Genomic DNA, 12,578 nt, shown 5'->3' on the forward strand with positions numbered 1-12,578 from the left:
CGGCAATAGCACTGGACACTGACTACAAACTTGCAGACGGTTGACTTGTGGAATCCAAAAAGGTCCCCATCCACCATCTGGAAACATCGAATTGCATAGAACCGTAGGGTCACCAGAAACTGAAGTAGCTGGGGTACAGCCTTGTTCCTATCACTCCCATGCTTAATGTTTGGTCTAACCTTTCTTTCCAGTTGCATTACAGAGTCCTTGGAGAAGAGGCATCTCCTTTAACTCATCATTATCAAAACATTTGACAAGATTTAACCTATAATTATTCTCTGAGGAACTCTGTTGTTTTGGTCTCTTCACAGTAGATATCCTGCCATTTGATCAGTTAAACCACAAGTGGCAGTTTAGAATTAATCTCCAATCTAAATATATATATTGTTTTTATTGAGCAACAGGTTTAAAATTGATCTAGGTTTAAAGTGAAAACTAAACTTTAGATTTAGTTTAACTAGGATTAATTTAAAACTAGATTTAAAATGTTGTGCAACAAGATTAATAGATTAACCTTGATTTAACCCAGTTTAAGTGTTAATCCATGTTAGTGAAACCAACCCTTAGAGTAGTATGCACATGGATACAATTTATGTTGGTTACCTTGGCGTTGGGACAGGATGGCACCCATGCCCACTTCTGAGGCATCCACCTCCTTAACAAAGGGCAGCTTACATGCTGAACAGACCGGACATGTTGCGTGCTCGAGGATTGCAAAGTAAATGTAGAAATCCATGTTATTCAATTATTTCACCCACACTGCTTGTGCGTGCCAACGAGCGTCAGCGTTGCCAAGGGCTAAAATAGAAGTCATTCCTATTTCTGACGCAGATCGCCCTGTAAGTCCTGCCTCTCCCATCTCCTCTTTGGTTTATAGAAGCAGGTACCCACGTGCCATCTCCTCATTGGTTATACCCACGTGGGTGATTGAAAGATGAACTGTTTTGTCGGTCGTTGTGGTAATACTATGAAAGTTTAGATGCCAATCACCATATAAGTTCAAAGATGAAAAAGCCTGTAAGGAGGAGAAATGACTATAAACGATTCGGTTAACCGTTTTTATGTGTGGATTAATTGTCAGAGTAGAGGACCTTGTGAATTTCAGGTAAAATAACAATCTAATGTTTATATCCCAGGGCAAATTAGCTAGCAACAACAAGCTAGCTAAATAGGACAAATTAGCTAGCCTGTGCAAGCTAGCTAGCTAAATTGCCATACATGTTTAAGGCTTTTCTACCTGTCCCCAAATTAATGTAATTGGTTCAGAGTTTGTTTTGATATTTTAATCTGCGTGTTGTGATCGCGTTTGGTGTGATTGGACAAAATACATTTATGCACGATTTGCACATGTGCAGCCTGTTTGGGTTCTGTGTTAGGATCTGGGTGTTTCAGCTACGGGGTGGAGGTGAAACGCCCCTTCAGTAGTCAGAAGGCCTCATTGGCTGCAGGACTCCACACCAATTTACGGGGACCGCCCTTGAGGTGAGAGGAGAGGCGATAGAGCTGAAGTTGTTTATGAAGCTGCAGTAGAATTTGGCAAACCTCAAACTTCTGTAGTCCCTTTATGGTGGATGGTAGTGGCCATGACCTAACCACCTCAAACTTCCTCTCATCCATCACCACTCCCTGCGGGATGATCCAGTATCCCAGGAAAGAGATAGCAACCTGATAGAACTGGCACTTCTCTGCTTTGACATATAGGTGGTTCTCCGGGAGGAGTCCCAGGACTACCCGGACGTGGGCGACGTAATTCTCGAAAGTGGCCGAGTAGTCCAGGATATTGTCGATATACACAACTACCTGGCGCCTGAGCTTGTCTCAGAACACCTGGCTAATCCATAAGGTATCACCAAGTGCTCGTAGTGCCCAGACAATGTGCTGAAGGCTGTTTTCAATTCAACCCCCTCCCAGATGTGGATCAGTTTATAGACACTCCGCAGGTCCAGTTTAGTAAAAAAAACGGGCCCCGCAGAGCTGTTCGATGGCAGCCGGCACAAACAGGAGAGGGTAGGGGTAGTTGGTGGTGATGGAATTGAAGCCTCTGTAATCGATGCACGGATGTAGACCTCCGTCCATATTGGCCACGAAGAAGAAGCCTGCCAATGCAGGGGAGGTGGATAAGTGGATGAAACCCTGTTGGAGAGCTTCATGAATGTACTCCTCCATGGCCTCGGTTTCAGCCACAACAGAGGGTAGACATGGCTAAGTGGAGGGTGCAGAATCTGCAAGCAGGCCGATGGCACAGTCCCAAGGGAAATGACGGGGGAGACAGGTGGTTCTGGTATTGGAGAAAACCTCCCAGAGATCCTGGTTAACCTCTGGGATGTCAGGCTGGAGGGCAACCACAGGACTCTCAACCAATGTGGAACCACAGGGTAAGGGAAAGCAGGTCTTCCGAAATCCGGGTGGCCAGGCGATGATTTTCATCCTCAACCAGGAGATGGTGGGTTCATGAAGTTGGAGCCACGGGAGGCAAAGGATGACTTTGTGTACGGTGCATTGAAAATGAGGAAGACTTTCTTGGTGCAGGGGTCCCACGGTGAGGGTGAGTGGTGCTGTGATGTGTGTGATTATCCAAGGCTTGGACAAGGAGAGGAGAGCGGGTACGAGAGGATGTTCAGGAAGGAGACGAGGGCCTGGTCGTTGAAATTCCCCATGGCACCGGAGTCCACTAGAGGGACAGCCAGTCAGTGAAATGGAAACCAGGAAGGGTTTGGCGGAAAGCAATGATGATGGAATACTCAAGCCTACCCCGGGAGCCAGATGATCACGGGGCTGCCCCTCTGTCCCTGTGGAACCTGGGTTGGGACGCACCGGACACCGCTGAAGCTGATGCCCCTCCTGGCCACAATAGGAACAGAGCCCCAGCTGTGTGAACAGAGCCAAGAATCTCTCGTTGGAACCCAGCTCCTCTACCCCTCTCCCAGACGGCCGTATCCCACTCTAACACCCTTGAACCTCTTGTGTTGTGGGCTCCCGTCTGATGGAGGAAAGAGAGGGAGCACTGAAGTAAGAAGCCACGGCATTGGTATGGAGTCCCATCATACTTGTCCAGGTGGGACAGTCAGGCATCGCTGACCTGGGTGGACTGCTGGGTAGGCTGGGGGGGCTGGCTCACTGGGATGACTTGTTGTAGGAAGCCAACCGCTAATTGGAGGTGAATTCTCTCAGGTGGTATCGATGCTATGGAGGACGCGGAGGACCTCTTCAACAGCCACACCCAGATGCGCTAGCTGATTGTGGTGTTTGTGGAGTAGGTGTCCCTGTTCGTCGACAATCTAGGAGATGTCTTCCTCTTCTGCTGCTTCCATAATATGTGAGGCAGTATTCTGTAATGTATACACTAGGAGTCAGGAAGCAGGTGCAGAAGGTAAGTTTAAGAAAAGGCAGATAAACAAAACAGGAGAAGCACACTGAACGTGAACAAAACCAATACTGCCTTATGACTGAGGCTACTGAGGGCTAAAGAATTGGAGAGTAATCAATGTGATGAAGAGGTCCAGGTGTGTGTAACGATGGGGAGCACGTGTACATAATGATGATTGCCAGGACCGGTGGTTAGGAGACCGGTGACATTGTGCGCAGGAGCAGGGGAGCGGGACTAGGCATAGCACCTGAGCAAGTTCTGTTTGACTCTAAAAACATAACCGAGAAGAATGGGATAAGTGATGCATTTAATAATCATTTTATCTCGGCAAGCTTTTTATTTGACAGAAACTTTGGTGTGGGTGACCCTGGTTAGTCAATCGACCTCAATCCGTAACATTTCAAAAACGTTGAAGTTTCTTCAAGTGCAGTCACAAAAACCATCAAGCGCTATGATGAAACTGGTTCTCATGAGGACCGCCACAGGAAAGGAAGACCCAGAGTTACCTCTGCTGCAGACAAGTTCATTAGAGTTACCAGCCTCTGAAACTGCTGCCCAAATAAATGCTTCACAGAGTTCAAGAAACAGACACATCTCAACATCAACTCTTCAGAAGAGACTGTGTGAATCAGGCCTTCATGGTTGAATTGCTGTAAATAAACAAACTACTACAGGACACTGATAATAATAAGAGACTTGCTTGGGCCAAGAAACATGAGCAATAGACATTAGGCCGGTGGAAATCTGTCTTTTGGTCTGATGAGTCCAAATGTGAGATTTTTGGTTCCACCCGCCGGGTCTTTGTAAGATTCAGAGTAGGTGAACGGATGATCCCCGCATGTGTGGTTCCCATCATGAAGCATGTAGAAGGAGGTGTGATGATGTGGTGGTGCTTTGCTGGTGACAATGTCAGTTATTTATTTAGAATTTATGGTACACTTAACCAGCATGGCTATCACAGCATTCTGCAGCGATACGCATTCTTGTTTGCCCTTAGTGGGACTATCATTTGTTTTCAACAGGACAATTTGACCAAGAAGGACAAGAAGGAGAGTGATGGAGTGCTGCATTAGATGACCTGGCCTCCACAATCTCCTGACCAAAACCTAATTGAGATGGTTTGGGATGAGTTGGACCGCAGAGTGAAGGAAAAGCAGCCAACAAGTACTCAGCATATGTGGGAACTCCTGCAAGACTGTTGGAAAAGCATTGTAGGTGAAGCTGGTTGAGAGAATGCCAAGAGTGTGCAAAGCTGTCTTCAAGGAAATGTGGCTACTTTGAAGAATCTCAAACATAAGATATATTTGTATTTTTGGTTACTACATGATTCCATCGTTTTTCATCGTTTTGATGTGTTCACTATTATTCTACAATGTAGAAAATAGTACAAATAAAGAAAAACCCTGGAATGAGTATGTGTGTCCAAACTTTGTCTGGTACTGTACATGAGTCGGGTTTTAGACCAGGTCATAGCACAATCTCTGCTGCATCCCTAGTTATAAATGATGTGGTTAACGGTATGGATAAGAGGCAACATTGTGCTTCCCTCTTCATTGACCTGTGAAAGGCTTTCGATACTGTTGATCCCTCACTGCTAGTTCAGAGGCTTTCCTCAATTGACCTAGACCAGGCTGCATGTAATTGCTTATAAATGACTTGACAGATAGAACTCAATGTACTGTATATATACTGATGGTGTTGCAAGGGGTCGATTCTGGATCCTGTACTTTTTACTGTTTGTAACCTGCACCTGTATGCCGATGATACTGTTGTGTACGCTATTGCCTCAACGGTTGACCAGGCTTTATCTTTATCTGCCTTCATTATATTCCAGAAAGAAATTATTGACCTGAAATTAGTACTGAATGCAGGTAAAACTATGTATACAATATTCAGACCCTTTAACTTTTCCCACATTTTGTTACATTACCGCCTTATTCTAAAATGTATTACATTTTATTTTTTCAGCATCAATCTACACACAGTACCCCATGATGGCAAAGCTAAAAATTTGGACAAATTTATTAAAAAAAACAACTGAAATATCACATTTCCATAAGTATTCAGACCCATTACTCAGTACTTTGTTAAAGCACCTTTGGCAGCAATTACAGCCCCAAGTCTTCTTGGGGAAGACGCGACAAGCCTGGCACACCTGAATTTGGGGAGTTTCTCCCATTCTTCTCTGCAAATCTTCTCAAGCGCTGTCAGGTTGGATGGGGAGCGTCACTGCACAGCTATTTCCAGGTCTCTCCAGAGATGTTCGAATGGGTTCAAGTCCGGGCTCTGGCTGGGCCACTCAAGGATCTTCAGAGGTAATCCACTTATACATTGTCTTGGCTGTGTGCTTAGGGTCGTTTTCCCGTTGGAATGTCCTGAGCGGATCTCTCTGTACTTTGCTCCGTTCATCTTTCCCTTGATCCTGACTGCTCTTACAGTGCCTGCCGCTGAAAAACATCCCCAAAGCATGATGTTGCCACCACCATGTTTCACCGTAGGGATGGTGCCAGGTTTCGTCCAGATGTGACGCTTCTCATTCAGGCCAAAGAGTTCAATCTTGATTTCATCAGACCGGAGAAGTTTGTTTCTCATTGCCTAAGTGTCCTTTAGGGCCCTTTAGGCAAACTCTAAGCGCGCTGTCATGTGTCTTTTACTGAGGAGTGGATTCTGTATGGCCACTGTACCATAAAGGCCTGATTGGTGGAGTGCTGCAGCGATGGTTGTCCTTCTGGAAGGTTCTCCCATCTCCACAAAGGATCTCTGGAGCTCTATCAGTGATTGATTACCTCCCTGACCAAGACAAGACCTTTCTCCTCCGATTACTCAGTTTGGCCGTGGCGGCCAGCTCTAGGAAGAGTCTTGGCGGTTCCAAACTTCTTCCATTTAAGAATGATGGATGCCACTGTGACCTTCAATGCTGCAGAAAGTGTTTGCTACCCTTCCCCAGTTCTGTGCCTCAATGCAATCCTGTCTCGGGAGTCTACAGGCATTTCCTTCAACCTCGTGGCTTGGTTTTTGCTCTGACATGCATTGTCAACTGTGGGTGCCTATATAGACAAGAGTGTACCTTTCCATATCATGTCCAATCAATTGAATTTACCGCAGGTGGACACCAATCAGGTTGTAGGAACATCTCAAGGATGATCAATGGAACAGGATGTACCTGAGCTCAATTTCGAGTTTCATAGCAAAGGGTCTGAATGCTTATATAAATAAGGTATATCTGTTTTAAATTTTTTATACATTTGTTTTGTGTGTAGAATGATGATGATAAACATTTGTTTAATACATTTTAGAATAAGGCTGTAACATTACATAATGTGGAAAAAGTCAAGGGGCCTGAATACCTTCCGAATGTACTGTATGTTGTTTTAAATTTTTATTTTTTTATTTAACCTTTATTTAACTAGGCAAGTCAGTTAAGAACAAATTCTTATTTACAATGATGGCCTACCGGGGAACACTGGGTTAACTGCCTTGTTCAAGGGCAGAACAACAGATTAACCCTTTGCATTCTGTTACTCGCAAATATTGAGTATCAGAATGTCATGGCAGTTCTCTAAAGCACCTAAAAATAAGTCTGATTTAAGCATATGTACTTTGGATGGTGACCATATTGATCGTGTCTCTGCTTACAAATATCTGGGCATCTGGATAGATGAAATGCTGTCTGTTAAAAAGCATATTGGTGAGTTAGTTAAGAAACTGAGAATAAAACTGGGCTTCTTCCATAGAAATAGGTCCTGCTTCTTGCTAAATAAATGGAAAGCAGATTATTCAGTTGACGTTCCTATCGGTCCTAGACTATGGCGACATCATCTATATGAATGCAGGTGCCACTTCGTTAAAGCCGTTAGATGCAGTTTATCATAGCACACAGCGCTTTTATTAAGGGCAACATATAGAACTCATCACTGCATTCTCTACCAGAAAGTTGGTTGGCCCTCTTTGATGTCTTGTAGGTTGGTACGTTGCTATGTTTTCATTTATAAAGCCCTTTTACAAAAAGTCCCACTGTATCTAACATCTTTACTGAACTTTGGACATACGAGTTACCACACCTGGTCTTAGAGATGGCTAACTCTGGAAATTCCTTTGGTCTCTGAATTAGGTAAATCAGCTTTTAGTTTTCTTGCACCTTAGTTACTCAAATATCTTAAAAATGCTCTTAAATTTGATGTTCTGGTGCCTTTAGGGCAGGTATTCTCAAACTGGGTTATGCATACCCCCAGGGGTACACGCAATAACAATGTGATTCACATAAAAAAAAAAAAATTGAAAATAAAAATACAAATTCTTCACATTTTCAAACAGTAAATTTTTATTTTTGGAGTTTTGAGCGAGAATAAACACAACTTTCGAGTAGTAAGACGTATAAAAGCAACATATACCATTAATATGAAGGGGCTAGAAGCATCTTATAGGGTGAGCTACCATATGGCTGTGACAATTCTGGGGGAAAAGGCCCCAAAAAATATGCAGACGTCTTCATCAAACAACACTGTTTCACGACGCATCAGTGACATGGCAGGAGATGTTTTGAAACAATTACTGCTTCGCATACAAGCCAGTGAATTAAATGCGTTACAGATTGATGAGTCAACAGACGTGGCGGGCCTGGCACAACTCCTGGTATATGTCCGTTATGTTTATGGGGGGTCAATTAAGGAAGACATCCTCTTCTGCAAACCATTGGAAACCAGGACAACATGAGAGGATATTGTTAATAAAGTACTGGATAGCTTTGTGATATCAAATGGACTTTGGTGGTCAAGATGTGTTGGTATATGCACTGATGGCGCAAAAGCCATGACAGGGAGACATAGTGGAGTGGCAATGCACGTACAAGCAGTTGCTCCCGACGCCACTTGGGTACACTAAAAATGGTTAACTTTGTTAAAGCAAGGCCCCTGAACTCTGGTGTATTTTCTGCATTATCCAATGATATGGGCAGCAACCATGTAACACTTTTACAACATACACAAGTGCGCTGGTTATCAAGGGGCAAAGTATTGACACGTTTCTTTTAATTGAGAGACGAGCATAAAGTTTTCTTTACTGACCATATTTTTCACTTGTTTGTCCACTTGCATGATGACGAGTTTCTCACACCACTGGCCTGTCTGGTGATGTTTTTTCTCCCCTGAATGATCTGAATCTAGGATTACAGGGACTCTCCGCAACTATATTCAATGTGCAGGACAAAAATTGAAGCTATGACTAAGAAATTGGAGCTCTTATCTGTCTGCATTAAGAAGGACAACACACAGGTATTTCCATCATTATATGATTTTGTTTGTGTGCAAATGAACTCAAGCTTACGGACAATGTCAAATGTGATATAGCGACGCACCTGAGTGAGCTGGGTGCGCATCTACGCAGGTACTGTCCTAAAATGGATGACACAAACAACTGGATTCTTTATCCATTTCTTGCCCTGCCTCCAGTCCACTTACCAATATCTGAACAAGAGAGCCTCATCGAAATTGCAACAAGAAGTTCTGTGAAAGTTTAATTTAATCAAAAGCCACTGCCAGATTTCTGGATAGGGAAAATGTGGATAGGGCTGCGTTCTCAGTTTCTTGGTAAATAGTGGTGTAGAGACACTGATGCCCTTTGCAACTACGTACCTATGTGAGAGTGGATTCTCAGCCTTCACTAGCATGAAAACTAAATACAGGCACAGACTGTGTGTGGAAAATTATTTAAGACTGAGTCTCTCTCCAATACAACCCAACATTGCAGAGTTATGTGCATCCCTTCAAGCACACCATTCTCATGAACCTGGGGTGAGTTATTCACAATTTTTGATGAACAAATAAGGTTTTATATGTAAGATGGCTAAATAAAGAGCAAAATTATTGATTATTATTATATTATTATAATAGTATAATAGTATGCAGCTGGAGGTTGAATGTTTGAAGGTGTACAAAATGTTTGGGAACCACTGCTCTAGGGCAATACAGAAAGCTGATTGAGGACCTTTATTACTGATGCATGTGTTTGTTTTTTGTGACCTTGTTTTTCTTTCTGCTTGAATTTTGTATTTATATTTTGATGTGTGTATTTTCTGTAATGTATGATTCACTAATAAAATAAAATTTAAATAAATAAAATAAATACAAAATAAAAATCACACTGGATGAAACCTGATCCTCTAAATAAGGCACTGGTTACATTGTAAAAACATCGAGAAACAGAATCGTTGTTAACATTGTGAAATAAATGAAGACACATACCAGGCTACAATGTATAATTTATCTAAGGATACAATGTAATTTAGTTGCGTTCTGTGATGTACAAGCAAGCTGCAACCGTTCATATTATACCTCAGTGGCCGCAACTCGGTGGTGTCTAAGATTCAACCAGTAAGAAAGCGCCCTGTTGGCTCAACAGGCATTCACGTCACCCTCTCTGTTTCAATGCTACGTAAGCAGTGATACCAAAAGATGGCGGTGTCCATAGGAAGGTGTCTGGCTGCTGATGCTTGTTTATTAATATTAGCTTTAACATTTCACCACAGTAATGCCGATAATATCGTTGCATCGACTGAAGAAGCTCCACACCGTCGATTTGAATACAAGTACAGTTTCAAGGGACCGCACCTGTCTCAAACCGACGGGATTATTCCTTTTTGGGTGCACAGTGGAAGTAAGTTTCAGTTAGATTGGCTAGGCAGTTGCTTACTGTTGTCAATTATCATAACCTATAAATAGGTGTATTGGAAAATCAGCTGCGATAGCTATTTTGCCACTCTAGCCAGCGATTGTAGCTATTTTGCATGTAGGGGATACATTTGACACGTTTGTCGTAGCTATCCGGCTACTGCCTGCTGTAGAGAACTTCTGTAGGGGGACCAGTTCATTGTTGTGTAGAGAAGTTCTCGACTGTGCAGACTTGGCTTGCTACAGTTTCTAAAGAGTGGCCTGATATCAAACTCGCTTCAACATGTCATGGCCGTTAAATAGCCAGCAGCTTTAGAATACTGTAGAGAAACAGGAGAAGCGACAGGTACATGCACCGTCAGGCAATATGCGACTCTTTTCCAGAGTGACTTACAGTTAGTGAATTCATCTTAAGATGGATAGCTAGTTGGGACAACCACATCACAGGTTTAGTAACTACACTTTCCCTCCATAAACTAGTTCTCAGTAAAGTCAGAGCTAGAAAGGGGGAGGGGTATTTTTAAATACTCTTTGAAGAGGTAGGGTTTCAGGCGCTTGCCTGCCAGTGTAACGGATGTGAAACGGCTAGCTTAGTTAGCGTGGGCGCTAAATAGCGTTTCAATCAGTGACGTCACTTGCTCTGAGACCTTGAAGTAGTAGTTCCCCTTGCTCTGCAAGGGCCGCGGCTTTTGTGGAGCGATGCTTCGAGGGTGACTGTTGATGTGTGCAGAAAATCCCTAGTTCGCGCCCGGGTATGGGCGAGGGACGGTCTAAAATTATACTGTTACACCAGCTGGCTAAATCACCCAAACCGCAAAGTAGACCATCTGTATACCTGCCAGCCTACATTTCTTTTTAGCTGACACTTAATAGTTCAGTTGGTTCCTTTCAGCAATACCGAGTATTGCAAACAAAGAGACATGGATTACTTGCACACAATCTGGAATGCTAACATTCCTCTTGTTAGTCCAAGTTTTTCATTTATCCTTGCAACACACAACCACCCACATGCTACAGCAGGCAGGTTTCACAATACCTAATATTTGAGAGCGCATTTGAAGTTGACGAGCATTGCATTTCTTTCCTATTGAAGTGGCCTGCTTGTCCCCTAGTCTGGCATGGTTTTGTGTAACGTAAAGTGTTAACAAATCAGTGTCTCTAAAAACCGTGCAAAGGTCCAGCTGATGACGCACCCAGATTTAAGTCCATTTTACCATGGTGCCTTTGTCTTATCAGTATAGGCTGTAGTGAGATGGCATGTGGCTCTACACATGTACAATTGTCATTTAGAATTTGGTCACACCAAATAAGTGTAGGCAAAGGTCCATATGCCAAAGCCTGGTTGCACTAGGCTAGTTGTTATTACCCATATTTCTACTTTCCAATGCCATATCTGTCTTGGCTAGACAATAAAGCCTAACACGAGCGAGGTAATTTGGATATAGCATGATCTTGTTTCTAGCCATAAGCCTGACAAGCATGGCGTAACATTGCAATGTTAACAATACTAGGCCTATTATAATGTCTCTCTGTCCTTTACATAGGAGGCTTTCAGATACATTAATGTTACTGACAGAGAGCCTTGGACATAATCCCAGGAGCACACCTATTAAGGTGTACATGGGCTGAACACACATTTATGTTCCTAACCTCGGGCTTTGTAAGAAAATTAACCTCCTGGTCAATTGTTTGCCCTGAGCCAATGAGCTACTGTTTTCTCCATATGTAGTTACACTATAGAGTTAAACAAGTATTTCTGGACCTTCACAGAGTGAGTTTTCAGTTTCTGTACAGTTTAAATTCAGGAACATTTTGAATGCATGAGAAGCTACATTTTTTTTTTGTCAGTTAGGATTTGCCAGTATGAATTCATTGAACATTAACTAGAATGTACCCCTCCCAACCCTTTAAACTATCAACCTTGTATTCCAGATGCCATCCCCAGTGCCGACCAGGTCCGTATCACCCCCTCTCTCAGGAGTCAGAAGGGCTCAGTCTGGGCCAAAAACACGGTCAACTTTGACCACTGGGAGGCTGAGGTGACCTTTCGTGTGTCTGGACGGGGGAGGATGGGAGCCGACGGCCTCGTAAGAACTGAATAACACCTCCTTTCTATGGTTTCCATACACTGACTTTTTCCACTGCTGAGCTGAACTGTACTCGGCTGGTTACAACTCTACCATAGTTGCTGGAACCTCCTTCCTTTGACTCTAGACCAGGGATGGGCAACTGATGGTGGTCGGGGACCACAAAAAACAAAACTCATGAGGCCACAGTGGCCCGTGGGTCTGCTTACCCACATTCATACCCCACCTTGCGAGAAAAACACTTGAGAAAGTGTTTGGATTTTTTTTATTTCCTGCAAATCAACACTTTGCCATGGGGTGGAGGCACATGTTTGCAGTTTTTAATATGGTAACTGATGATCAATGGGCCCCACACCGGTCGGTAGTTCGATCATGCTTACTACGAGTTTTCATAGCTGGCCACTAGACTAACTTACCAATCAAAATGTTTTTTGCTGACACGGGCTAATTAAGTGACTG

The 12,578-nt window shown here is 43.3% G+C and overlaps 1 protein-coding gene across 5 annotated transcripts in view; it reads left to right on the forward strand.

Annotated features, from left to right (window-relative positions):
• Positions 1-9,734: 9,734 nt before the first annotated feature.
• The window catches only part of LOC110523995 (protein ERGIC-53), a 37,550-nt gene continuing 34,706 nt past the window's right edge, over positions 9,735-12,578 (forward strand). For all 5 annotated transcript variants that reach the window (XR_016496107.1, XR_016496106.1, XR_016496105.1 and 2 more), the window contains exons 1-2: positions 9,735-10,018; positions 11,965-12,119. Coding sequence is in view for 2 of the 5 variants with exons in the window: in XM_036977753.2 (XP_036833648.1) it covers positions 9,817-10,018; positions 11,965-12,119 (357 nt within the window). In the remaining 3 variants the exon portion in view is untranslated. The remainder of the gene's footprint in view (positions 10,019-11,964; positions 12,120-12,578) is intronic.

The sequence above is a fragment of the Oncorhynchus mykiss genome, chromosome 5 (assembly GCF_057628025.1).
Source record: "Oncorhynchus mykiss isolate SJ-2025 chromosome 5, ASM5762802v1, whole genome shotgun sequence".
Lineage (NCBI taxonomy): Eukaryota > Metazoa > Chordata > Actinopteri > Salmoniformes > Salmonidae > Oncorhynchus > Oncorhynchus mykiss.